Here is a 27,621-nt window from a genome sequence, read left to right as displayed (position 1 = left end):
AGGATTGACATCGTGAATCAACGCACGAGTGCGCGGCTGTATAAGTATTGTGACTTTCACCCAGACACTGAATGAAATAAAAATGACCCAAGACGTGATACAATTACAATGCTTTCAGTGGAATTGGCTAAAATCTTGCTGACGTCATATATGTGAACGCTCCCTAGTCCCTAACCAAACGCAAGAAATTTAAGTTTGATGTAAAATTAACAATTAAAGATACTTTTGTTTTTGTATATGAAAGTACATGAATTAGCAAAATTATTAAAACATGGTTCATTTCCATTTACAATTCTTACTCACACATTTCATTTACATACTGTTTTACAGCTTTCTAAAGTTTAAGTAAAAGTTGAAAGTTAATGAAACATCGCGTACTATCATGATATTCAAAGTGGAAGTTTTTTATTACAAATTCAAACAACAAGCTTCATATTTTATATGAAACAAATCTAAGAAATTCCTCGCCACGAAAAGTTCCAAAGAACGGAATTTCGAATACACTCCCAACTTACATAAGCAACATTTACAAACTGACAATGCAACTTCAACCGATCATACATATCTTCACTACATAATATTAGCGTAAAATATTAGTGCCCAAACATAAGTGACTATATTCTTGGGACTTTGTTCAGACAACAATTCTCATGGCGCCCAAATATCTTACTTTATCGAGTATAACGCACCTCAAAGTAGCAAGGTATTTTCAAATGGAACCACGTAATCAAAATTATAGAAATACTGGCAAATGCAATATAATCGAGCATGCAGTATTTATGACGATATAACGAAGTAGCAAAACGTTGACGAAAAAAATATATATAACATTTAATGTTTTGATTTGTGTTAGGATTTAAGGAAGAAAATCGATTTAATATCAATGGCGATTTATAGAATTCAACATAATGATAATGAATCAATTAATTAATTAGCATCAAACCACCATGTATATCATATACTAGGTATACTTATAGAAGTTGTTGAATATGACACTGTAAACATTCAAACTCCCAAAACTTCATTTGTTTGATGATAATACGATCGTTAGCTTGTCTCCTAAACGAGAAAATCCAACCAATTGATTTGATAATAAAACTAAATAATAATATAATAATTAATTTTCATCAACCGGTATAGAAAAATAAAATTCTAAATAAATGTATTAAACCAAAATTCGTTGGATCGAAAATCACGCCTTGCATAAATCTCAATCTGCTGTATTAAAACCACGGCAAATCATAGCAATGCGAGCAAAATACTAAAACAACCTTGCTCCCACACCCTGGTTAACAAATGTACAATAACCCTGCATCCCGCGTTCCCCGCTATCCTACCAATCCAGGAAGTTATCCAGCACGTTGTTGGATTTGTCCCGCAGAGGGTCCGACTCACCCGGAGCCCTGTTACCCTCCTCAGTGTTACTGAAAGGGTTTATTAGGGGGCTACTGGTTGTAGTGTCTATCATTGGACTCTGAACGCAGGGTGAACTCACAGGCCCCTGGGCTGCTACCGGGTAACTCCCGTTGTTACTCGGAAAGAAGCTCCCGGGAAAGTTGTAGTTGCCATTACCAGGGTGCTGGTAGAAAGGGTTGGTGCCGGCCTCGTACGGACCGTGAGGCGAGGCCGAGGGAGTGAGAGTCTGGTACATGTGGTCAGGTTCAGGTTTGAGGTAGTTAGGAGGGTAGGGCTGCTGGTAGTGAGGGTACATGTAGGAGTCAGGGGTGAGGTGTAGGGGGCGGAGAGACGACATTTCGGGGTGGGGAGGTTGGAGGGGTGGGGTTAAGAGGGGGGTCCCCGGGGTGGGTCCTGTGTTGTACGGAGTAGGGGTGGGTCCTGTGTTGTACGGAGTAGAGTGTTCCGGCATTTGCTTTGCTTCTGAAACAACTTCAGTCAAGATTTGTTGGTTTTTAATAAGTCCTGTTTACAGGAACAACATGATCAATTTACAGTGAAATCATTGGACTTATGCCATTTGTCAATTAGAAAATATGACATGCAGCTGCAGAGTCTTGATTCTGTTAAAATGCATGATAACATAATAATTTCTTACCGGATTTTTCAGCTTTTATTCGTGGTTTAGTTTCCACTTTTTCGTCCTTAGGTGTTTTTTGACTTCGTGCAGATGGTCTGGAATTGAAGAAATTTAGAAAACTATCTTTAAACTGTTCACACTTTCAGACTGTCCGACAAACGGCAACAAATATTACTTTGTGATGTACAATCTACAATGTACATACGGTAGATACAACTAAACTATTAAAATAATAAAAAAGGGATTTAAAATACTAACCTAGAAGTCTGGCTTGCTTTTTTGTTTGTTCTCTCAGGATTATCCTTAGCGTAGGGACATATATCTTTGTTTTTACACTCGAAGCAGCGTGGTTTTGTGGGAAGACACACCACTTGTCCGAAGCCAACCATCATCAGGTTTATTCTACCCCACTCTTCTCTGAGGGATTTTCAACCTTACAGTTCAATACTTGTTAATTCTTATAGTTTGAAAGCTATGAGGAAGGGACCACAAGATACCGTAATTTAATTTTTTCCAACTTCTGTGAACTAGAGTGAAGTCTGATTGACAGGAAACCTGGGGAACTGTGAACTAGAGTGAAGTCTGATTGACAGGAAACCTGGGGAACTGTGAACTAGAGTGAAGTCTGATTCACAGGAAACCTGGGGAACTGTGAACTAGAGTGAAGTCTGATTCACAGGAAACTGTGAACTAGAGTGAAGTCTGATTGACAGGAAACCTGGGGAACTGTGAACTAGAGTGAAGTCTGATTGACAGGAAACCTGGGGAACTGTGAACTAGAGTGAAGTCTGATTCACAGGAAACCTGGGGAACTGTGAACTACTCCGGGGGTGTTTCAGTAACCAGAGAACGTATAAAAAAGTTTATAAAAGCAATAAATCACGTACTTAGGGAGCCAGTGTTCGAGAAGTTTCCTGGTGTCGTCAGGGTGTTTTAGTCCGGCGGGAGTCCAGCCTAGCCTCTGGCAGATCCTGTGGACGTGGGTGTCCACTGAGATTCCTGTCAACTTGTTCCACGCAAACTCCATACACAGGTGTGCCATCTGAAGAAAAATTAAGATGATTAGTTCAAGTTGTTTAAAAGATTCTGAAACAATTAACTTTCGTATCAATAACATTTTCCCACCTCCATGTAAAATGTATAATGTATAGTGTATAATATGTATAATATTGTATACTTTCTATATGCGAGGTAAATTAAGTCCTGAAGAAGTTGTTGACAACCCTTCCACTGATAAACAATTCACTGGTTGGATGCGCATTGAGCAACCGTCCGTACTTTGAATAATATTGTTGATTTTGATACATTTAATTGTATGTACACATAACATAAGAGCGAAGGGTAAGTGAACTAATTGATTTTGTCTCGATTGTTCAACAGCATGACGTTTTTCTCTGATATATTGCTCGAATATTATTTCTTCGTAACATATATATATATATATTTAATTGATGAAGGAGCAGTACCTATATTAGCAGATCCCATGGTTCATGTAACTGATAAACAGTACAAGAACTGCCAAATTCGATTTAAAGTGTATAATTAGACCGCAATATAATGTCATAATATGATAAGATAGCCTGCCTCGATACCGGCTTATATTATCAGACACCATGTTCTCTTACTTATCATTTTCGAATTTCGCTTATGTTGCGTCTCATATTTCCACAAGGCCCACCTTTAAAATGCACCTTGAGTAATTTGCTGAAAAAGTGTATTTCCTGTACACATTTAACCTCACTAACCCACATGTTAACCCCTGTAGCAGTTACCACACTCACTATTTACAGCTAGCGATGTTGTTCGTTTGTTTCCTTCTCCTCCTCGCTCCCTCTCTCATCTCAGCAGACAACACCTACAACTACTTTGACTTCGTGAGGCAGTGGTCGCCCAACTCCTGCTACAAAGCCAGCCACGGATGTAAACAGCTGCCTCAGCAGATAAACTTCTGGACGATACACGGACTCTGGCCGAGCAGGGACGCTAGCCACTACCCAGCTGACTGTGCCGGCAGCCAGTGCCACCTCAACACCACCACTATCCCCGACCTGCTGGACGAGATGCACCTGCACTGGCCTACTGACTACTCGGGGGGAGACACTAAGTTCTGGTCTCACGAGTACTGCAAACACGGCACCTGCTGTACTGACGTCTTCCCTGACGTTCATCACTACTTCAGTGCTGCCCTCACACTCAACCACCGCCTGGATGTGGACACTGCCCTGGCTAAAGCTGGCATCTTGCCAGATCTAAACAAACCTTACACTTTCACTCAGCTTGACTCGGCAATGAAGAGCAGTTTTGGAGTGGATGAAGCGACGTACTGGTGCAGGTTTGTAAAGGAAGATGACGGCTCATCCAGGCAGCTAGTGTTCCAGATATCCGTCTGTATCGCCAAGGATTCCGCTTCCCTCAATACCCAGAATTGTCCTGCTCCAGGAAAAAGCTGTGTCATAACCAAACCTTTCTATCTGCTTCCTTTCAGTGTTCTTAGGGATTAGGAGGGATAATTGGAGAGACTTATCTTTCTGAGTATAGAAAGAGAAAAAACACTAGCTATACCTAGTTTTGTTTGAAACTTGAAGAAGATGGCCCCTGATTTGTGTGCGTGCTAACTGAGAAATGACAGTCAGCTCGATTTGAGAATTGTTTGTTGACCAAAAATTTGAAACAAGATAGATGTTTTTCATGCATTTTTACTGAAATTGAGTTTTTATGATGATCAGAATTGTGATAGTTTAAATATCATGTTCAAAGTTGATTGATATTGATTATTATTTGGTTAAAAGAAGTTCGAAATATCCACACAAATTTGAGTATTATTTTGTCAAGTTTTTGAAATTACCATTTCATATTGTATTAAGTTTTTCAAACATACTTAAGATTGAAGAACTTAATACAGTAAAACCCTGATTTACCGCACACCCTGATTTACCGCGGCGTTTTCCTTTCTCCAAAACTCCGCGGTAAATCAGGTTATAACTGTAGATGGCCCAAAATTGGTAAACTTATTCGTAATATAACCTCTCGTGAGATACACATTACGACTGTCGTCAACAAAGTTCGAAGTATTTAAGACATTTAAAATTAGTGCCCATTACATTTAACGGAAACATTATCTAATTAAAAAAGAGAATATTCCAATACAGGTCATACCAACGTGCATTTAATTAACACTGTTCATTATATACATGGTTATAAAGTTCTGCCAAGATCAAAGTTTGGCACTTTACCAAGTACATGACCAGTTGGTCCGTTACTATTATTAGCGGGCAAAGCAAAATATCGTAACTATTAACTAACCTACTCAAAGGTAAGATTTATAGAACTCAGAACTAAGAAGAGACCGATCTGTCTAGAAACTGGTTACATTGTTATTCCTTGATGTTTCTCCTAGTGTTACTCCTTAATGTTACGTACGATCAAGTTCGGTTGCACCCAGGTCCCATACATACCTACTCAAAGGTAAGATTTATGGAACTCAGAACTAAGAAGGGACCGATCTGTCTAGAAACTGGTTACATTGTTATTCCTTAATGTTTCTCCTAGTGTTACTCCTTAATGTTACGTACGATCAAGTTCGGTTGCACCTTTGCCAGATATTCGATTAGTACTAAAAACTTGCTGTGAAGTGTGAGCAAGTTGCAGTAGGATAATCGTACCCGTTTACATTAATGTTGATTTAAACTATGTGGATGTAAACAATCTGCAATGAGTCGTATCAGTATAATAGTCGTATAGTGTTGTTGAAATATCAAACAATGTTTACAATCGTTAACTTGCCTGGCCTGAATTCAATACGAGCACGAGGGACTGGTTCTAAGTTTTTATCACTACTTAAGTTGTGATACTTTGTTCGGCTCGGTGATTTATTCAACAATTATTCACATCTCTTTCATTTTCTCACGGTTTCTGAGAAAAGATTTTCGCCGTTCTATTTTCTAGAATAGCGAATAAATTAATCTGTTAAAACGTAAACATTAAATTCCCGGTTGAGTTTTATGCCTGTCTCAAATTCAAAAAGATTTGATAAGACTATCAACAAATTAACGATCGTCCCATTTTTAACCAGAGCCAAACTGGAAATGCGTGTCTATTTTCCAAGTCTGATTATGTTTAACCCCTGTTTATGTATTCAGTAAAATAGTATGTCTGCTACAGACATCTCTGGTCAAGTAAGCGAGCCAACAGGAGCCAGTGACGGAACAGGAGCTAGTGACGGAACAGGAGGCTCACAGTATGGCACCGACCACCCACCTGCCGTTACCATGTCATCACAAACCCTGACTGCTCTAACAAGGCTGTACGGCTGTATCGGGATCATGTGTCTACTATTCGGACTAGCCCTGAACGGTCTGGTGCTGGGGTTCTTCTACAGTCGGAGGAAGACTGTGAGCAACACACTATACTGTGTGATAGTAGCAGTGGACTGGTGGTATCCGCTCTAATGCTACCCTACATCCTACCCCACTTCTCCCCAGCCAGAGAACCTCTCCTCTTCACCTCCCCGGGGTTCTGCAAGCTGTGGACTGTGGTGTGGGGAGCAGCCTCTAAAACCACAGTGGTCCTGGTGGCAGTGCTGGGTATATACCGTACTATCCTCCTCATGGCACCCCTCAACACGACTATTAGAGCGCTGAAAAGACGCCACTTCCTGGGAGTGGTGTTACTCTACTTCCTGGTGCTGGTGGTCTGTGAGACCGTGCCAATGTGGTGGGGATATCACTGGTACTTTGACCAGCTGAGGATGAGGTGTGAGTGGTACGATACAGCTGAGCCTCAGTGTAACGAGCGGTGTGATAGAGTCAGGACCTTCGGATATGTTTGGAACTCGGTCACCTTGGCTCTCCCGGTTGTGCCAATGTTGGGTAGTGCTGTCTTGTCGGTGTATGGGCTGAAGCGGGGTGAGAAGGGCGAAGATAGAGGTAAGAACTACGCCAGCATGACCATTGTGCTCTTCACACTGCTCTACGTCGTACTGAATATCCCCACTCTGGTCTACTGGATCATGATGCTGGCTCACTGGAGCTCCGGCTACACAACCTCCCTGCTCAAGTTCGACCACCCATACTACTTCTACTCCAACTTTGTGGAGATCCTCTCGGTGGCCCTCAACTCCCTCTTCAACCCTGTCCTGTATCTGTTGCGGATGAGGGAACTGAGAAAGTACCTCTCACCACAGTTTGAAGTCTGGAGAGGATTACCTCGACTGGCCACTGCCTCGACCATACAGTCTACCAACTCTACTGCCACCTCAAAGCAGCCAAAGATGACATCGGTAAGTAGAAATCGCAGTTTGGGCCAGGGTAAAGGAGAGAAAGACGTCCCTATGGTGAGGATGAACCACTGAAAAACAAGCTGCGGTTTTAAAGGTCTTAATATTCATTATTTTGGACTGATGAATAGTTAAACTTAGGTAATATATGTAAGCCGTGATCAATTGAGATGAATTTAGGGTAATATTGTGTAATATGAAGTTAGTATAGTGATTATTCATTATAATAAGGTGGTCGTGGTGTTCAGTATTTTACGGTAGTATTTTGGGTATATATTAGTATACGACAGTTATTGCAGTTTAAGTGCAGAGAGGTCAGTTTAACATATGTTTGGGTTAATACGAGGTTGGTTTATGGGGTGTTTAGAGATTACTAGGGTTACTATGTTTTGGCTATCGACAGGATAGTTTGGGATTGTTTAGAGATTGCAGGGAGTGGGAGATTGTTTAAACTATCTGGGGGCGAGAGGGATAGGAGGTTGGCTTTTTGGGAGGGAGGAGTGACAGTTTACCCGATCGACGTGTGGGTCAATTTGATGTCTGAACGTTTTATTTTTTACAATATGCATGTGCTATTTTACCTTTGTAATAAATTGTATATATATATATATTATATAGTACGTAAGCAACGGTTAAATAAAATCACTCAATTAATTTTTCTCAATTTTTTACTGCAAAACCTAACGTCACTTTACTGATCGTAAAATATTTCAACATTTACTAATTGCAGACATCAAATGACGTTCTGATTAAGAAATTAGCCAATTAGGTTCAATGACAATTGAGGTCATGTGCACTTCTCGAAGAAATAGACCGAATTGGTTCAAGACGTTATCAATTTGCATATATAATAGCAAAATCATTAATCATAATAATATATTATAAATATAATAATATATTCCAAGATTGTTAATGAGAATTATCGGTACCAAGTTTGCAGTTTTTTAAAAGCAATACGATTACGACAGACGAATTATTTAATGATTTGATTGGCAATATTATAAGGGGTCGTTTACATATTACATGATCAATTACGTGAACAACGTGGACAATTTTTAACCCCCTCCCCCCTCCGTAATCAGTTTTACACATAGCTATTGTGTCAAAATTACACTAGCGCAATCATTCGGAAACCCCCCCTCAGCTGATTGCGTAATATGTGAACTAATCGATAATTAAATATGTGAACAACCCCTAATTAATAATTAATGAGTGCTTATAAACCATTTGTGAGATTTTTAAAAAATGTAATAAAGAGGGTACTCAATTTTACTGCATAAGAGTATGGAATTTAGTTGGTCGCATTCTTGGTGTATAACTGCAGACTACACGACGCCTCTTAATAAGTTTATCCAATTAGTTTTACAGTAAAAAATAGCTATAACATTCCTCCAAGCATTCCTCAATCAGATCATTGAACAATAAACATAAAACAAAGAACAGAAATAGGTATGACGGATACAGTGCATAAATGCAACATCACAATTCTTTAAAAGAAATAAATAGATGATTTTATTGCCTAGGTGATCTGTAATAATTTTGTGTGATATATACCTATACTTACTGTTTATTTTTACAAATAACAGAAAAGTCGATTACTACTCTTTTGAGCCTCTTGTCGTTGTCCCTAAATTACCTCACTTTATTTTTAGACACTATCTAAGTAGCCCGTTATTATCAACCTCTCCGGTGTTTTAGGGTACAATATGAGTAAACTGCTACGCATAACTAATCTAAATCATAAGTAGAGTAAACGTGGGGTAACAGGATCCAGACAGAAAGAATGCCGAGGAAAATTATTATCTGCTCTTAAATAAGCTTCTACACTGGTTCCGGAGTAATACGGCGAATGATGCCGAAACCCCCGGCCTTCTTTTTAGTTTTGACACTTCCCATTTAACGGTAAAATTAAAATAAAGTTGCAGCAAAAAAATTAAATAAATCTTTACTTGTTTGGAACTTAAATTGTTGTTATCACCGAACAATAATAAGAAGTTAATTTCGGCCCGCTTTGAGCTATCGCAATGAAATTACAACGAAATAGGCAAAATCAAAACGCGCGCGTCAGCTACGCGCGCGTCATAGTGGCTGATGTAATCTGCACTGTCTGTACTTGTGGACACTGCCGGCGTGTCACATTAAATAGCACCAGATCGTCTGGCATACTTCAGAGAAGTTACTTTTGGGGGAACTCCAGTCTCGATATCAGATGAAGTACAGACCAACGAAATATACCAGAAACAGTTTTAAAACCTGTGGATAACGACAGCTTCTTATGAAATTTAAACAAAAAGCTTAAGTCCTGCAGCAGCAAGAAGAAAGCTATTTCATCATCTATGTATGACAGATATAACACAATGAAGCCCAAAACAAGATCGTAATATTCCCCAATCCCATACATGTTTTCGAGTTTATTTCCCTACATCCAACCACTGGACCCTTTTATACCGTATAGGGTATAAAAGCTTTCCTGCGACACTCCCTAAAGCATCACCACATACATATTGTTGTAGTAACAGGGCTCCTTTCTACCCTGTTTTCTTTAATAGAGTATATGGGATATGTGCGCCACACAAATCTCAAGACAGTTCTTGCACTAGGATGAAAACAAGAATGCTATCAGTATTAGCTCAATTTGTTTTATTCATTACTCTTTAACTGTTAGCTTGACAAAATGCCACTAATGTATATTTAATAGTTTTAACCATTTATTTTAAAAATAAAATGGATCTTTACACAAAAGTTAAAATCACCAACATTTTGTACACCCTGCCCAACCAAAAAAGATAGGAAAGATTTTATATAATGATAGGGATGAGGAACTTGGACACACGATGAACTTAATTTAGCTTTACTCGTAGACCAGCAGTTTGGGAAATATTGTTTTTAACTTGCTAACATCCCTTTTATTTACCCATACTGTTCAGTGTTCCTTAACATCGAATGATATATTAATGTTGATAATTATTAGTACATGATAATAATTAACAACAGTAATTATTAATTAACAATACATAATTTATGAAACAATAATAACTCAGAGAGAGTGAGTGAGAGAGAGAGAGAGAGAGAGAGAGAGAGAGAGAGAGAGAGAGAGAGAGAGAGAGAGAGAGAGAGAGAGAGAGAGAGAGAGAGAGAGAGAGAGAGAGAGAGAGAGAGAGAGAGAGAGGGAGAGAGAGAGAGTGGGTGGGAGAGAGAGAGACAGAGAGAGAGAGAGAGAGAGAGAGAGAGAGAGAGAGAGAGAGAGAGAGAGAGAGAGAGAGAGAGAGAGAGAGAGAGAGAGAGAGAGAGAGAGAGAGAGAGAGAGAGAGAGAGAGAGAGAGAGAGAGTGGGTGGAGAGAGAGAGAGAGAGAGAGAGAGAGAGAGAGAGAGAGAGAGAGAGAGAGAGAGAGAGAGAGAGAGAGAGAGAGAGAGAGAGAGAGAGAGAGAGAGAGAGAGAGAGAGAGAGAGAGAGAGAGAGAGAGAGAGAGAGAGAGAGAGAGAGAGAGAGAGAGAGAGAGGGAGAGAGGGGGAGGGAGGGGGAGAGGGGACCCTTAGAAATGTCTCCTGCCAGTCTACTCTACATTGCAATGAAACACGGAGCACTGCCCCTAAGTAGATTAATCACAATACAACAGTGTCGTGGTAGAATCTACTTTGCAGGTTCTAATTTCCTTAATCCAATAAACCGGAAAAGTTTCCGACTGGGCATTATCGGGATAGTTTAAACAATAAACATGGATAACGGCCCAATTTCCGGCTATTTAAGGAGGGTTGGAGCTGAAACAAACGATTTCCACGTTATATCCTTCAAATAAACGGTAAAAAGTGAGGGGTTCTCAGCGATCTCTTTAAAATACGAAGAAGCGGAATTGGGGGGGGGGGGGGGGGGGGGGGCAGCATTAGGGGGGGGGGGGGGCAGCATTAGGGGGGGGGGGGGGGGGGGGGGGGGGCAGCATTAGGGGGGGAGGGGCAGACAGAAGGTGGCAGACAGGCAGTCTGGTGAGAGTAGTGTACATTATATTATATATGTACACTATATATAGGTATAATGTGTTCATTACTACACATATACTAGACAGGAGTGATATTGGGCTGTTTTTTGATAAGATTCTCTTTTATTAATATATTTAATACTATGTAGCGTCTTCTCCATTAAGCTTTTCATTTAACATTATCTTAAATTATCTTAAATCATCTAAAATTACCTACATTTTTGCCCTGTTTTTGACACTACTTTTCGTGTGACACAATGAAAATGTACATAATATACATGACACAAAGGTAAACAACGTATTATTTACTGTTCGCATATTGCAGACACAACATTTTAACCCCACACTTATCAGTAAGTACGTGACTGCCCGAGCGCTGCCCCCCCCTCCTCACTACCCGAGCGCTGCCCCCCCCTCCTCACTACCCGAGCGCTGCCCCCCCCTCCTCACTACCCGAGCGCTGCCCCCCCCCCCCTCCTCACTACCCGAGCGCTGCCCCCCCCCCCACACTGCCCGAGCGTTGCTCCCCCCACTACCCGAGCGCTGCCCCCCCTCCTCACTACCCGAGCGTTGCCCCCCCTCACTGCCCGAGCGTTGCCCCCCCCCCTCACTGCCCGAGCGTTGCCCCCCCCCCCCTCCCCCTCACTGCCCGAGCGTTGCCCCCCCCCCCTCACTGCCCGAGCGTTGCCCCCCCTCACTACCCGAGCGTTGCCCCCCCTCACTACCCGAGCGCTGCCCCCCTCCTCACTACCCGAGCGTTGCTCCCCCCACTACCCGAGCGTTGCTCCCCCCACTACCCGAGCGTTGCTCCCCCCACTACCCGAGCGTTGCCCCCTCCTCACTACCCGAGCGTTGCCCCCCCCTCACTGCCCGAGCGCTGCCCCCCCCCTCCTCCTCACTACCCGAGCGTTGCCCCCCCCCCTCCTCACTACCCGAGCGTTGCCCCCCCTCACTACCCGAGCGTTGCCCCCCCCTCCTCACTACCCGAGCGTTGCCCCCCCCCCCTCACTACCCGAGCGTTGCCCCCCCCCCCCTCACTACCCGAGCGCTGCCCCCCTCCTCACTACCCGAGCGTTGCCCCCCCCCCTCACTGCCCGTGCGTTGCCCCCCCCCCCCCCTCCTCCTCACTACCCGAGCGTTGCCCCCCCCCCCCCCCCCCACTACCCGTGCGTTGCCCCCCCCCCCAATAACAACACTAGAATTACACAGATCCAACAATCAGACACACCACTCTGCTAATCAGTGACTGATTGCTGCTTGACTTCTAAACGCACGCTGATTGAGCTTCTATTGACTGGAACTTTTCGAACATGCAATGTTTTCTGTGTTGGAAAGGTCACGTGACTTGTACGATAGCCCACGTGACATGTGCAATAGCCCACGTGGCGTTGTTTTATGTTCATGCTAAGTTTCGTGTGCACGTGTTTACAGAACACACTGTTAATAATACATATTATATTAATACATGATACTTACTTTGGAGTACAATAGTTTATCTCAAATTAGTTATTTGAGTTCCGTGGAATCTTGCTGTAAATTAAATCTAATATGCAATGTGTATTGTGAAATATTTCATTTTCACGGCTATGTTAATACATGATACTGACTGTTACTTAACATGAAATATTTCTATGTTGATCGCGGGACCCTGCAATAATGTATATTTAATCACAACTAGAACATTAATTCCTTTTTAATACTGCCTTTTTAATACCACCTTTAAATACATATTATCACATACATTATACAAACTAATATAATATTGTATTGTAATCTGTACACGCACAGGGAAATGTCAACTCCGTATGAGGGGGATCGTTAATAGATATTAAATCTTACGTAACAAAACAACACATTACTTTATAAGATAATTATATAGATGATTATATAGATAATTATATAGATAATTATATAGATCACCAACTGGACACGTTATTGACCGCTCTTGGAAAGGTCTTTGCTGATGGCACGAAGCTTATTTAAGTCAAAAAAGTTATGGAGTGTTATAAAGTTGTTGTACTCTATAAGTGTATATTCACCTACAAGCATAACTGCTTGGCGTGATGAGGTACATCTTTGATTGGTCGAAGGTCTTTCAACAACACAGCATCATCACTTTCATAGTAGTCCCCGGCTTATGACGGGTTCATAGCGGTATTAAACATGTTTTTCTGGGCCCAAACATTCTACGCTCCTACTATGCTATTACTGGTCTCTTGACTAACTCCCAATCATCTGTCCATATGGTATTGTTTCTGGACAAATAGATGGTATACGATGCCCTCAGGCTGATCTCAGCGATCTTCATGCAGGCCTTCTTCTTCTCTTTGTTGTTTACGTTCAGGTGGTTCATAAAGGTTGGGAGGCTATAGTTGTAAATGCCTCGAGCTCCCACTTCTACTGTCTGGAGCTTGCAAGCCCATCCGTTGGCTTCTATCTCTTCTGTCAGCTGCTGATATCTCTTCATCTTTCGCTTCTCTTGATCAGCAAAGTTCTGCTCATTTCCACAAGTCAGCTCCATTAGATAAACCTTCTTTGCTTTATCTGAATAGATCACTACATCAGGTCTTAGTGGTGTAGCTGCAATGTGCTGCGGGAAGTTCCTCTGTCTCTCATCCTCATCAAATATTATCTTCCAGTCGTTGGCATCTGAAAAGAAATATCTTTGGGTCTTATGATGAGTTGGGTCAGCTAAGGTAACCTTCTCGCGCTTATTGCCTGCCTTGTGAAAGACCGACGGTGCCCTCTTCGATTCCTTGGCGATGTCGGAATTAAACTCTTCAATCTGTGATGAAACGGTCTTCATGATTTCACGTAGGACCTGATCATGGCGCCAGTTGAAACGTCCCTGTCTTAGTGCAACCTTGCAGAACGTCAGGATATGATTGAGTGTCCCTTGTTTGCTGCAGAGTTTACAGTTTCCTGAAACGGCTTTATTCCAAAGCTTTAGGTTGCTAGGTGTTGACGCAGTGTCATGAATAGCATTGACATGAAACTTTAACAGTTCCGGACTAAGTTGATAGATCAAGTTATTCCACGTGGTGTCAAATGTCATTGTATTTTCCCATGTGAGAAAGAGGTTTTGCCGCTTTTTGTCAAAGAGTGAACAAATAAGTGTCTCTTCATCAAAGGTCCTCACCATGTTGGTTAGCAGTTTCCTCTCTGATGTGTCCTCATATCTTGTCCCATACCCGAGGCCAGTTGTACCAACTGCAGGTTTTCCAACTAACTCTTGGAAGTAAAGTTGGCGCTGACGGTCTTTCAGCTCTTTGGGATAAGACCACATCTTCTGTGTGTCTGCAATAGCCTTATGGTTAGAGTACACTTTTTTGATGTAGGGGTCACTTGAGTTACAAAGTTGGTGTCCCTTAATAAGTTGGATGACTTTGTACTCAGTGCAGATGTTTTTCAGCTGCAATCCTTTCTGGTCTCTACTCCTGTAGAGGACGGTGGTGGTACAAGGATGCGCAATCCCTAGCCACTTCTTAAAGTATCTGTTACACAGTGCCTCAAGCTCTCTCACAAATGTGATGGGTAGGTTATAAACAGTAAACCCCCATGACATCTTACTAATGATGAGGTGGTTATACACCCACGCCTTCATTGGACCGGTGATTTCATCATTAGACGTTGTTTCCAAAAGGTCCTCTAACTTCTTCTTGATCATGGACCGAATTTCCTTTACCTCAAGATCTACATACATGTACATTCCTAGGAACTTCATTGGTGCTTGGATAATGGACGGCACCTGTTGTTCGCTTAGTACAAACTCTGCATCATAGGTATTGTACTTTCCTCCAGTACACTTCATAGACATAGACAGGCACTTCGATGGTTTAGCCTTCATTTTCTTCGACCAGTCCAGGAACTCTTCTACTACCTTCAACATCTTCTTCATCTCCTTCTCGCTCTTCGACAACAGGGTTAGGTCATCAGCAAATGCTTTCTTTGAGGTCTTGCTATCACTGAAGCTTGGCTCATACCCAACTTGACTGCACAGTACAGCTAGAAGTTCCAGTAGGATGTTGAATACTATAAGGAACAGGATCACGGACAGTGGGTCTCCCTGGAACAGGCCTAGCTCATACCAGAATGTTCTGGATGTCCATTTCCTGCACTTAACTAGGACACTGAGGCTTCCATAATACTCTATTATAAGCTTAATGAAGCTTTCAGGTAGGTGGTACCGGCGTAGGGCATAAATAATAAGGCTGTGCGGGACTCTCCCATACGCATTCATAAGGTCAATCCAGATCACGTGGACTTGTCTTCTGTGGCTTTTAGCATCTTTAATCTCTTCAAGGAGGGCTTGAGTGTGTTCTAGGCAACCAGGGGTTTTCTTCATGAAACCTTTCTGTACTGAGGTGTCAATGAACAGATTTCGTGTCATGTGCTCAAGTACACGGTCTCCCCAGATGGCAAAGAACAGCTTCCCACTACAGTTTTGGAGTGTGATGTTACGGAACTTGCCAGGATCTTTTAGATCATCCGTTTTAGGAATTAATGTACTCACTCCCACCTTCCACTGTGGGGGGACAACTCCTGTTTTCCAAATCCTGCATATCAGATGGTGTAGATGGTGACTAAAAGTTCGACACTTTTATATCACTTATATATACACTTGTATATCTTTTACGTTTTTTGCGGAAAGTCTCGTTAAAGTTGATGCCGTGGTGTCAGTAAAATGGTACGGATAAACACATCCATCTATTTATTATATCGTCTCGCTTTATATATACTAGCAGGAACCCGTCTAACCCTAAAGTGGTGTCAAGACTCGACAGACTAAAATAATTATTACCTATTTAATTCGCATTTTTGACACCACTTGAGAGTCCAAATTTTGGGCACTAAAATTATTATTCCTTGGCCAATTTTTTATTTTTTCATGCTGATTTGAAGGCCATTAAAGCATTTGACCCAGTCAAAAAAGTTTCAGTTGTATATATGTTTTACGGTTTTTGCGGAAAGTCGCGTTAAAGTTGATGCCGTGGTGTCAGTAAAATGGCACGGATATATACACATATATATATATATCGTCTCGCTTTATATATAGTAAGATATATAGTAAGATAGTAAGATACATAGTTCCCGGAAATCATCAGTTTTCCGGAATAAACAATTCCGGAGTCCGGAATTTCACAACAAACTCTAAAATAAGTTACATTAATCATCACTGTAACTCGCTGGAAGAAAGTAGAATTAGTAACCTTGGGTCCAATGCCGGGTAAGGACGTTAGTCCCTCCACCGTGTTAGGAATATCATTATCATACTCAGTGTGTACAATCCGGGAGGCGTTCTTTATATACGTTGCTTTCTTCTGCAAATAATAGAGATTAAGTTATGTTTTTAAACATTTTGATGAATACATTAATGGTTTTGAAATTTTAAACATTTTGATTATTAAGTTATTACATTAATGGCGTTTAAATTTTAAAGATTTTGGCGACATCGCTATTTTCACCCGTGATTTTAGCTTCTGGAATTTCTCAGATATGTGGCGAAAATGAAGGAGAAAATTGTTGCTTATTTTCGTCATCACAAAAACCGGAAATTACCGGAGCAGACACATTTATATAGCGATGACTCCACCGGCCGAGCCTCAATAAGCGTAATGAGAGGTGACATATACGTGTAGTTGATGCGGGGTCGCACTTTTCCGCACCACTAGCCGATATTCGTTCTATCAGAGTTGTGCACTTGGTAAGTTGCTATGTACAATAAGAAAGATGGACAAGTTTTTACATTTAACAGTAATGTTTGAGTAAGGAGAAAGCGTAAGTACGGAAATAATTTATTATAGAACTTTGGAAATGAATTAATTAACCGTTTAGAGGTACTTTATTCTTATTTAATATCATTATTATAATATAATATGCAATCGTAAACTACTCTCTCCAGAACTTAAGTACTCAAATTTACTATTAATTACAAATTATAATATCTCTGTCAATACACAGGAGCCCCGTGTATTAAGTATTTCCAGTGATTGATCGGACCTATATAACTGTGGTATTTGTTTTTTTAGTTTTTGTGAAATATATCAGTGTATATATAAATAATATATCACTATATCAGTGGGCGTGTATTGTAAATAAGGAATAAAAGGGCATTTTAAATTCAATAACTTAACTCTATACTTATAATTTGGCTTTTTAAATGGAGAAATGTTCAAATTTTTGCCTAGAGTACTTTTCTTAAAACGCTGTTTTTGTCTGTTATCACGTGATCAGCTCTAATACCAGTACAAAGAACCCAAAATTATGTTTTATAAGAAAGGTTTTATATACAAAGGTCTTATAAAAGTGGAGCTCTAAAGTTTATGTTAAATTTATAATCATAATTACATAATATACATACATAATTATACATAAACTCATATAAACGGTTACGACATAATTTATGCCGGTTTTACTCATGTTAATTATCTTAAGGAACGTGTGGTGAGAATCGTTTAAATCACAATAATTCGAATGGCTAAACTCATCAGTTATAATATACATTAAATTAATGATGGGTTAGATTGATTATACTAGTATATAATATTACTAAAAGATACTAAAATAATACAAGTCGGGTAGGCGAGGTGTGACTAGCAGTTCTAGTCACATTATCACGTGACTAGCAGTTCTAGTCACGTGATCATGTGAGGTTTTACCACATTTAATGGAACCAGTTTTAATAGAACTCACTATTAAATTCTATATCATATCCCATATTATTACTACTACTATACATTTCATTATCGTTCGCATTAAATAAGACTGTCACTAAGTGGCTTTCTCTAGCAAGTTCTGAGACTCAGGTAAACCTTCCAATCCTACCCAGAACCATGAATATTCCCGGTACAACACCCGGGTGAAAGTTGCACAATCTTATTATCATAAAATCATAAAGTCGTGTTAATATGTGATATCTAGACACGGTAGAAATATCTGGGGTAATGAGATTGGGAGATATAGCAGGGTAGACAAGGTAAAGTAGACAAGGTAAACTGGTAATTAACAGGTTATCTTAAGTGTAATACCATTTTACACTATCTTCCACTGTAAACTTCCACCGTTTACCCGGATAATTATAAAACTGTCGTTCAGTGTAAATGTGCGAGGGAGAAAAATACATTTCTGTCTATTTTTGTGATATAAATTCCCGTAATATGAAGAAATGAAGAAAAAGGTGGAGCTACCAGAAATACCGTCTCGCCTCGTCTCCCCCTACCAGTCACACTTAACTCGGTTACAACGATTCTTCTAATCCCTGTCCCTAACTGATCGCTCTCTGCATACACCCGCTCTTATCTTATATACACACCAAATCAGGGCCCATACACCCGCTCTTATCTTATATACACACCAAATCAGGGCCCATACACCCGCCCTTATCTTATATACACACCAAATCAGGGCCCATACACCCGCCCTTATCTTATATACACACCAAATCAGGGCCCATACACCCGCCCTTATCTTATATACACACCAAATCAGGGCCCATACACCCGCCCTTATCTTATATACACACCAAATCAGGGCCCATACACCCGCTCTTATCTTATATACACACCAAATCAGGGCCCATACACCCGCCCTTATCTTATATACACACCAAATCAGGGCCCATACACCCGCCCTTATCTTATATACACACCAAATCAGGGCCCATACACCCGCCCTTATCTTAAATACACACCAAATCAGGGCCCAGGTCAAGATTCATGCGAGATTGTGAGCTAGGCTCATCGCACAAAATTTGTAAATAAATGAGAAAACAGAAAAAGTTTAACTCAAAAGTTGAGGGACACAATAATTAGGAACTTAACGTGTATTTTATACACTTAACGTGTATTTTATCACTTGTTCATAGCGTGAAAACAGGGAGATCATAAGATTACATTGCCAGGATTATCTGCGCTACAGGCCTGCAAGTAACATTCCTTCCCCCAACAACATTCCTTTACATTACTTTGGGGTGCCCGCACGTGCGGAATTAACGAGACACCAGATTTAATTATTGAATTGTGGTAATATGTGAAAATCTAATAAGGTGAAAGGTAAACACGGGTAGAGATAAGGTTACTTGATGCGACTAATGGACGGTAACCGTGGTATCAGCTTTCTCAGCTCTCTCCGAGAGGATGCTTTTAGATCATCAGTGATCATGTTGAAACAATTTAGCATGACGGACTTCAGACTTGGAATAAAATAACAATGGCACGGACAATTAGTCGTTATTATTTAATGATAATGTGATAAATGATAGAGCTAGGCATGATTTTGGGTTTTCAAGAGTTGGTTTTATTTAGTAGCTTCTGACTAATTTGGTCGGCTAGATTCTAGAATTAAAATTATACAGAATTAGAGTAATAAATGAAGATGAACCAAGAATGGTGCCAAAAATCTGGGATATTCGAATCAATCAGCAATTTTCTTTTGGTAATCGGAGAGTTTCAAGTTGCAATTAAAATCATGATCGTCAAAATGTGGCGGTTTTTCGGTCAATATTTTTAACGGTCATAATTTAACCCGCAATGACATTAACGAGTAAGGTAAATAATACACATGTTACGAATAAGTCTTTAGCTTTGATTATGAGTTATTGTTGTTCTACTGGAGTAACATTCACTAACCTATTGAGCGTCATCTTTCATTGCAAGCCAATACACTATAAGCATAGTTAGGATAATTCATAATAATTTTTCTTGGAGTTTGAATAAATGTCAATTTTTGAATTTAAAAACGGGTTTATTTCAGTTTTACCAGAAAACATCGATTATTGTGTTAGTGTTAGATACCAATATCGACTACATATTTTTATTTCAAACTGTAACCAAGGCGAGTAATCGTTAAAGATACAAATTAGGCTAATGGCCGATCATTGCTTGATAATGTTTACTGTACACATATTTTATTAGCTGATCGGAGGTCAGCTTGTGAAATTTGTGATTAATTAATTACGTCATTGTGGAGAATTAACGTTTGTTATTACGAGCTGATGATTGTAAATCTCCGTAATATAATACTGGTGAGGTTGTGAAAAACGGTAAAAAACATCTGAAAATTATTGATTGGAAACCGTTTTGGTTTTCTCTTCGTCGACGACAGACATTTTAGGAGATATCCAGTCCAAATTATTATCAGGTATATCCAATTATGTGTAGTTATGGGGGGGTACCAATGGCATAAAATGGAGACAAATGGCATAAAAATCGTCAAATGGCATAGAAATTTCATGGCATAAATGGAAATTTTGCTTGGCCAATTCTCCATTATGCCATTTATGCCATTGGTACCCCCCCCCCCCCCCCGTAGTTATAGTAATAACAAGAAAAAGAAAAAAGAAAAGAAAAAGAGACTTGGTGCTACTCGTTGGGAAGGTAACACAAGTTTTTTGTCACGTGATAAGAGTCTGATTAGTTGCCTGCTGTCACGTGCCAAACAAATTTACACACATAATATCACAAAGGGGACCTTTACCGATTGTTGAAATTCGACATCTACCGTCATCTAGCGTGAAATGAGGCTAGATGACTCTAGAAGGTACCATTATTCAACAGTTTAACCTAAAATCATTCCGATACTCTTCACACACATAGCAAGGAAAGTTCCCAGAACTAAACTTCATAAAAATCTCACTGCCCCGTCCGCTCTTTTTGACAGGCATTACGAAATAATCTACATTTTCTCTCTCTTATCGTGTTTGTTAGTTTCCTGAGAAATGCTGACAGGTATATATATAATATTTATATTATATTATATGATATATAAAGTACCACGACACATTCACAAACTACAAATGTAAGTGAATTATCCCGAATAGGGTTTAACTACCCACCAGTACCAATAGCTCTCTCTCTCTCTCTCTGTCTCTTAAAGTTACGTAACCTCTCTCTCTCTCTCTCTCTCTCTCTCTCTCTCTCTCTCTCTCTCTCTCTCTCTCTCACTCTCTCTCTCTTCTCTCTCTCTCTCTCTCTCTCTCTCTCTCTCTCTCTCTCTCTCTCTCTCTCTCTCTCTCTCCTCTCTCTCTCTCTCTCTCTCTCCTCTCTCTCTCTCTCTCTCTCTCTCTCTCTCTCTCTCCCTCCCTCTCTCCCTCCCTCCCTCCCTCCCCTCCCTCCCCTCCCTCCCCTCCCTCCCTCCTCCCTCCCTCCCTCCCTCCCCTCCCTCCCTCCCCTCCCTCCCTCCCCCTCCCTCCCCCCTCCCTCTCCCTTCCACCCACCCTCCCCTCCCTCCCTCTCCCTCCCTCCCTTCCTCCCTTCCTTCCTCCCTCCCACCCTCCCTCCCTCCCTCCCTCCCTCCCTCCCTCCCTCCCACCCTCCCTCCCACCCTCCCTCCCTCCCACCCACCCTCCCTCCCTCCCTCCCTCCCTCCCTCCCTCCCTCCCTCCCTCCCTCCCTCCCTCCCTCCCTCCCTAGGGTTGGAGTTAAGCTTACGGTCAGGATTACGGTTAGAGCTAGGGTTACAGTTAGGGTTTTGGGGAAGCGGTAGGGATTCGGACGTAGCCTCCTTACTTCTTACTTAGGTATCAATGTGGATTGTGGGTGCCTTACAAACGAACAGCATGTGTTGTTAGGTTTAATCTGTATTGTTAGGTTTAATCTGTATTGTTAGGTTATCTGTACTTGGCAAAACAACTTGTAAAACTTGTAATACTGCATGGTAAGTGTACGGTGTGTGATTATAAAGTTTGCTTACAAACACCTGCAAATGGTTTAAGGTTATGAGCACTGGAAGAGCTGACATCCACGCGATGAAGTTCGGAGGATAACTGGAAGGTTTCACTTTAAATAGATTAAATATTTATAATATATTTATATGTACTAGAGTTTTGCGATCTCAGAGATGATATTGATCTATGATGTTAAATATAACATTCCACGATCAAGATTGACTAATTAATAAATCATGAACTTTAAATTTTTGTCGGACATAACAAAATCCGGAGTTTAGAATTTAGATATGGACATTTTTATTACTGATTGCGATCCTACAGTACATAAATATTTCTCCATTATATCATAGTGTCTACTTATCTGACTTCTACAAGCGGTACATTGACGACGCCACCAGCACAGCTGTAACAAGAGAAGAAGCTCTAGCACTTGTTCAGAGTATCGCAGACCAGGACCCTGACAAGAAACTCAAGTGGGAGGTAGAGTTTCCGGAGAACGACCAAGAGTTCATCCCATTCCTTAACACAGAGCTTAGAGTGGAACCTGATGGAACTGTGACGAGCCGCTTGTACCGTAAGCCACAGCAGAAAGACATCACACTTCACAAGAATTCATGTCACCCAGAATCTGTGAAGACGAACACCGTGATCAACCTGTATAAAGAAGCGGACAAGATCTCGTCAGGACCTCAGGAGAGAGAACATTCATACAGCATTTTAGACCGTCTTATGACTAGAAACGGGTATCAAACACCCAGAAATTATTCCAACAGACGTCGTAGTAGTATTAGTAATAGAAATAGGGAGGATAACAGAACAGTGCTTAAGTTAGATTTTATCTCAGACAGTATCAGTAACAGAATTAGGAATCATATTAAACAGAACAATTTACCTATTAAAGTTATATTTTCCCCAGCTAGAAAACTAAGAAATATTGTGTGTAATAACAGACCGTATGATAAGAGAACCTGTATTATTAACTCCTGTAAAATTTGTCCTTTATTAATAACTGAAAATAAAGATTGTGAGGTGAAGAACGTTGTGTATAAGATTACCTGTAAAATCTGTAATAATATTTATATTGGTGAGACGTGCAGGAGGGCACATGATAGGCTCGGAGAGCACCTAAGATATGCTAAATTTCCTTTAACTCCTTCTAACACTAGTCAAGCTTTTGCTATTCATTATAACAGTTTACATAGGGGGTCAGAACCCAATTTAGAATTTGAGATTTTAAAAACAGAAAGCAACACAGCTAGAAGAAAGATTGCAGAAGCAATGCTTATTTTGAAGTTCAAACCTAACATTAACAAGAGAGATGAGTTAGAAACAATCAAACGTTTTTTAGTAACAAGTACATAATAAACAGGGTGTAACATATTGTATACTTTACAGACAGGGGATTGTCTACACATATGTAGTGATTTTTAGTGATATTTATAGGTTTTGTTTACTTTCTGAGTACAGGGACCACATCTCACACACGCACACTTCCGCCTCCTATTCAACACACTACCCTTACAACATCAATCAAACCATATTAGGCTCCCACGTTTCACACTTCTCATTGGTCAGTACGATTCCCGCCATTTTCACTCCACACTAGATACATACCTACACACTTCACATCATGCACCTGTTCACCGTTGTAGCACTCCATGCTTCTGTATCATGTGTAGTATATTTAGTAGTAGTTTTAGGAATGTACAGTATTTACTATAAAAGTTTGTCGTCGTATAAATTAGTTTTGTTATGAATTTTGTTATGACTTTTTTGTATCGAATTTTTGGATAAAGTTGATTGATTAAAAATAAATTAACGTACACAAATTTTGCCTCAGATATATGTTTTTTACGTTTTGAATTTTTAACACTTGTTTTTAGATCATGAATACGATGTAGTTACATTGAAACGTCGAGTAATCTCCTTTCCCTAATAAGAGCATTTTTACTTGTCGCAACAACCGGGATAAAGATAATTTTACCCAGAATACATAGTGTGAAGGCAGTATAAGTGAATACCGACACAGATATCTACCTTTTAATGTTCGAAATAGGGCAGAACTTTCAATCACATGTTCAATCTAATTATATTAGGAATCTTAATTCATTACAGTATATTATTATAATAGTAATATTGTAAGTATGATCTACTGTAGTCACAAACCCGATTACCAGGATTTACTTAATAAAACAAACTCGTTAGAGCGATTATAATCATGCCATATAAGTAATGAACACTCCAAACTGTACCAATTATCATTACCGTTCCAGATACAAGTAATATATATACTCTTGCAGCGTGTACGAGCTGGTATATATACTGCACTACTAGTTTCGTTATATTGAATCAAGAGACACGACCAACCATCTTCACTGGTCTCATGTCACGTGACAACCACGTGGGCTGCACGTTAGCACGTATATACTGAGCTGGTTATCCAATCAGATTCCAGGAAACTGCCCACGTGTGACGTGTCACGGACCTGATTGCCACGTGACTGTGCTCAATTCAATATACCACGTGGGCGAAGGGATCCAATCAGGAGTTGTTTACTAATAGCCCTAGTATTCTCAATAAACAATTTAGTGAACCAATTAGGAGGCAGGAACTGGGGTCACGTGTCGGGAGATGTCCAATCAGGCGTGATATTGGGGAGAGGACACGTGACCAGGACACGTGACCAGGACACGTGACCAGGACACGTGACTAGTATCACCAAGTGTGACTCACCGTAAAATATATATGCTTATTATGAGTTATTATACATTAAGGAAATAATTTGAGGCCATTTAACTATCACAACAAATAGTGAATTTAATTCGAATAAAGTCCGGTAATATGCATGACGAAAATGGATGGAATTTCGTCGTGTGACCGGAGCGACAAAATATGGAAATATGTCTGAGTGGCTCTTTATTCCGAATTCCTGGTGGTTGGGTCTAGCTACAATCACCCAATAACAGTTTTAAAATAGAAAAAAGTTTAATTTAAACTCTGTTTGAGGACTTTGTGAAATATGATCATACTTTTTACCAGATGAATGATCTCCAATGAAGGGTGACGAACACGTGATATAATTACAGGCTAAACTACCTGCCAAAAGCCAACTGGATGTATCAACTGAGCCAACACCGATTCGTCAGTGTCCGCCACATTCTTAGGCGTCAAACCAAACTTCTTGAGTCTCTTCATTGCACCAGCAGTGACTTCGTCTTTCGTTTGACTTGACAGCATTAGCGAGATCATAACTTGGTACCGGTAGATCTGAAGTTAATTATTTTAAAGTTACATTATATTAAAGTTGTCATATCGATATTGTAAGCTGTGTCCGAATACCAGAAAAACTAATCTTACGGTCTTAGAAAAATTAAAAACAGTGCTACTCAGTTAACAATAACAATTTAACGTGAAATTGTCGGCAATTTACCAGCCCGGGCTAAATTTTACATATTTTCACAAATAAAGAAGACAAGTTAAATTGGTAAATCAGAGTTAAAAGAGGAATCAGAATTATGAAGATTAAAATACAATGTTTTATGACGAAATTTGAGTTTGTTTTCCAGAACTTTTACCTTTAACGACTCTTTTAGTTGCATTTAAAAATACCAGCTCAGATGCCTTTTCTATGAGTTAGAACAATGTTTAGCGAAAATTCTATAAGCCTAGGTTTTTGCTATTCTGCAAAAACAAAAACGAGCTTCACATGACTGGAGTTTCGATTTTGATATGATTTCGGTCAAACTTACGCTCTCATGAAAAAGCTTAATAAATACTATGGGTTGTGCTAAATACACAGACACACGTACCTTAGGACCCTTATCAGACTCAGCATTCTTAAAGCAGCCCATAACATCCACAGGAGCAACTATATTCTTCCGCATCTCCATGATGTTATCATAGAGAGCTTTCCAGTTCGGGGGTGCTCCATTAAATTCTATTTTTATCTGCAAATAAAAGTTACTGTATCGAAATTATAAAGCAGAGCTTGTAGTTTCAAATAAGTTTACAGGTACAATTGTATGAATTGGTTCGAATTAATAATATGACGCGTTTTCATGGTCCAAAAAGTTTGGACGTATAAATCATTTTGAAAAATTGTCGTTAGTAAGAAGTATATAGGTGTAATTCATCATCATTTTCTCACAAACCTTTTTTCGAGGTTCTGATTTTTTATTTGCACGCTTTCTGCTTTTCTCAGGTTTAACATTTGGAGGTGGAGTATTATTAACAAGAGATTTCTGATGTTGTTGATACAATAACTGCTGATTATGATTATTCACAATGTACTCTTGCCTAGGCAAGGAATTCAAATTGTAATACTCATCAAACTGAATGGGCAAATGTGTCCTTTGCTGAACAACTGGTTGTTGATAAACTTGATTGACAAATGTGTTATGGAGACCGTTTTGACCATAGAAAGGATTTGGTTCAGCTTTCACATCATAACTTGAGTGCTGTCTTAAATTAGTGTTCTGAAAAGCATTATAATGTGCAATGTCTGGGTTTGGAGAACCGTTTTTCTGTCCCAGACCATTGCTGAAGCTCTGATTAAGGTTGGGGAATGATTGAGGAGCAGGCTTAGCTGAGGCAGGAGTGCATGGAGAGGGTAAAGTATTGCTGCTGTTACTATCGATTGACCACTGGGTGTCATTCACATCGCAATCAGATTCTAAGGTATGATTAGCCTCTTCAAGCAAGGAACTAAATGACATCCTGAAAAGTAAATGATAAAGAGCTTCTGATTAAACAAAGTACAGACATAGAATAACGTTATCATATAGTTTAAAGATGCAATTATTGGAACAAACCTTACACACAAAAGCAAAAATAGTTTTAATTATTTGCTTTTTTGATATTATAATATGACGGATGAATGAAAATTCCCGACTCATACATGAATCATACTGTTAATGATGTAAGTAATAACAGGGTAAACCAGAGGTTACTACCCTCAAATGATTCTCTTGTCCGAATTGCGTAAGAAAGTTTGGAGTTGGGGATATATGAGTCTAACTTATAAATTTACAATTCAATAATAATTCATGTTGTCAGAATTGCAATAAATTTGTATGTGCAGGAGGTATGGATCTTTCAATTCAACCCCCAGACCTGGATCCTCACCCCTCATTTTATAATTTCATTTTCTCTAAATAAATGTATTGAAAATGTCAATGTTGCCATGCAGAGCATCAAATAAATTTTTGTGCCATCCGCAGCTACCTTGCGAGACATATTTAAAAGGTACGAAAGTCAGTGATTTTCCAAAAAAAAACACCATATATTTATGGACTACCAAAATTTAGGTCACCATCATTATTTTCCCAAATTATTGGACTTTGTCGATTTACTATCAATTTAGTTAGTCATAAATATGATTCATCTAACAAATGGAACAGTAGTATTCGATCACGAGTAAGAAAGTAAGTAACATAGAATAAAAAATTCTAAATACCATAATTTAATTTGGGGTATAAAATGCTGTGGTTTTCGAAAAAAATCCCATATTTTCGTTCCCAAATCATTTAGTTCACCGGAATTATGTCGAATATAATTATGTCTCGTGAGGTAGTTAAGAGTGAGATATATCACTTACAGTCATTCAGCCATAAATAAATTAAACCACAAAAGGCCTCCTTGCAGTTTGCTGAGTATATAGAAGCTACAATGA

The 27,621-nt window shown here is 39.8% G+C and overlaps 3 protein-coding genes across 5 annotated transcripts in view; 2 read left to right on the top strand and 1 right to left on the bottom strand.

Moving 5' to 3' along the window:
* Positions 1-884: 884 nt before the first annotated feature.
* Positions 885-26,674, bottom strand: LOC134819534 (uncharacterized). 2 transcript variants are annotated; one of them, XM_063829520.1, is made up of 8 exons: positions 26,102-26,674; positions 25,760-25,897; positions 25,047-25,217; positions 16,495-16,605; positions 2,923-3,077; positions 2,294-2,452; positions 2,054-2,130; positions 885-1,878 (listed from the first exon to the last, which is right to left on the bottom strand). In XM_063829520.1, exons 1-8 carry the CDS (start codon positions 26,663-26,665, stop codon positions 1,334-1,336), a joined length of 1,920 nt encoding a protein of 639 aa, XP_063685590.1. In that variant the 5' UTR covers positions 26,666-26,674; the 3' UTR covers positions 885-1,333. The 2 variants fall into 2 exon arrangements, with proteins under 2 accessions (XP_063685590.1, XP_063685592.1); XM_063829522.1 differs by having other exon boundaries at positions 885-1,875; positions 26,102-26,666.
* Positions 3,736-4,824, top strand: LOC134819549 (ribonuclease Oy-like). Its single transcript, XM_063829546.1, has one exon. It carries the CDS (start codon positions 3,832-3,834, stop codon positions 4,534-4,536), a length of 705 nt encoding a protein of 234 aa, XP_063685616.1. The 5' UTR covers positions 3,736-3,831; the 3' UTR covers positions 4,537-4,824.
* LOC134819532 (eukaryotic elongation factor 2 kinase-like) overlaps positions 24,732-27,621 on the top strand; it is a 44,030-nt gene continuing 41,140 nt past the window's right edge. For both annotated transcript variants that reach the window (XM_063829518.1, XM_063829517.1), the window contains exon 1: positions 24,732-24,737. The gene's annotated coding sequence lies outside the window, so the exon portion shown is untranslated. The remainder of the gene's footprint in view (positions 24,738-27,621) is intronic.

Source organism: Bolinopsis microptera, chromosome 8, assembly GCF_026151205.1.
Source record: "Bolinopsis microptera isolate Bmic1 chromosome 8, MBARI_Bmic_1.0, whole genome shotgun sequence".
NCBI classification, from domain to species: Eukaryota; Metazoa; Ctenophora; class Tentaculata; order Lobata; family Bolinopsidae; genus Bolinopsis; species Bolinopsis microptera.
This window is presented reverse-complemented; position numbering and strand designations above follow the sequence as displayed.

Excerpts from the sequence above, each read along its gene's own strand:
- LOC134819549 (XM_063829546.1), top strand. The coding sequence starts at position 3,832 with ATGTTGTTCGTTTGTTTCCTTCTCCTCCTCGCTCCCTCTCTCATCTCA.
- LOC134819534 (XM_063829520.1), bottom strand. The coding sequence starts at position 26,665 with ATGTCATTTAGTTCCTTGCTTGAAGAGGCTAATCATACCTTAGAATCT. Across the intron at positions 3,078-16,494 it reads TACCCGGCATTGGACCCAAG|ATGGCACACCTGTGTATGGA; the intron begins GTTACTAATTCT and ends ATTTTTCTTCAG. Across the intron at positions 2,453-2,922 it reads CTCGAACACTGGCTCCCTAA|AGAAGAGTGGGGTAGAATAA; the intron begins GTACGTGATTTA and ends AAAATCCCTCAG.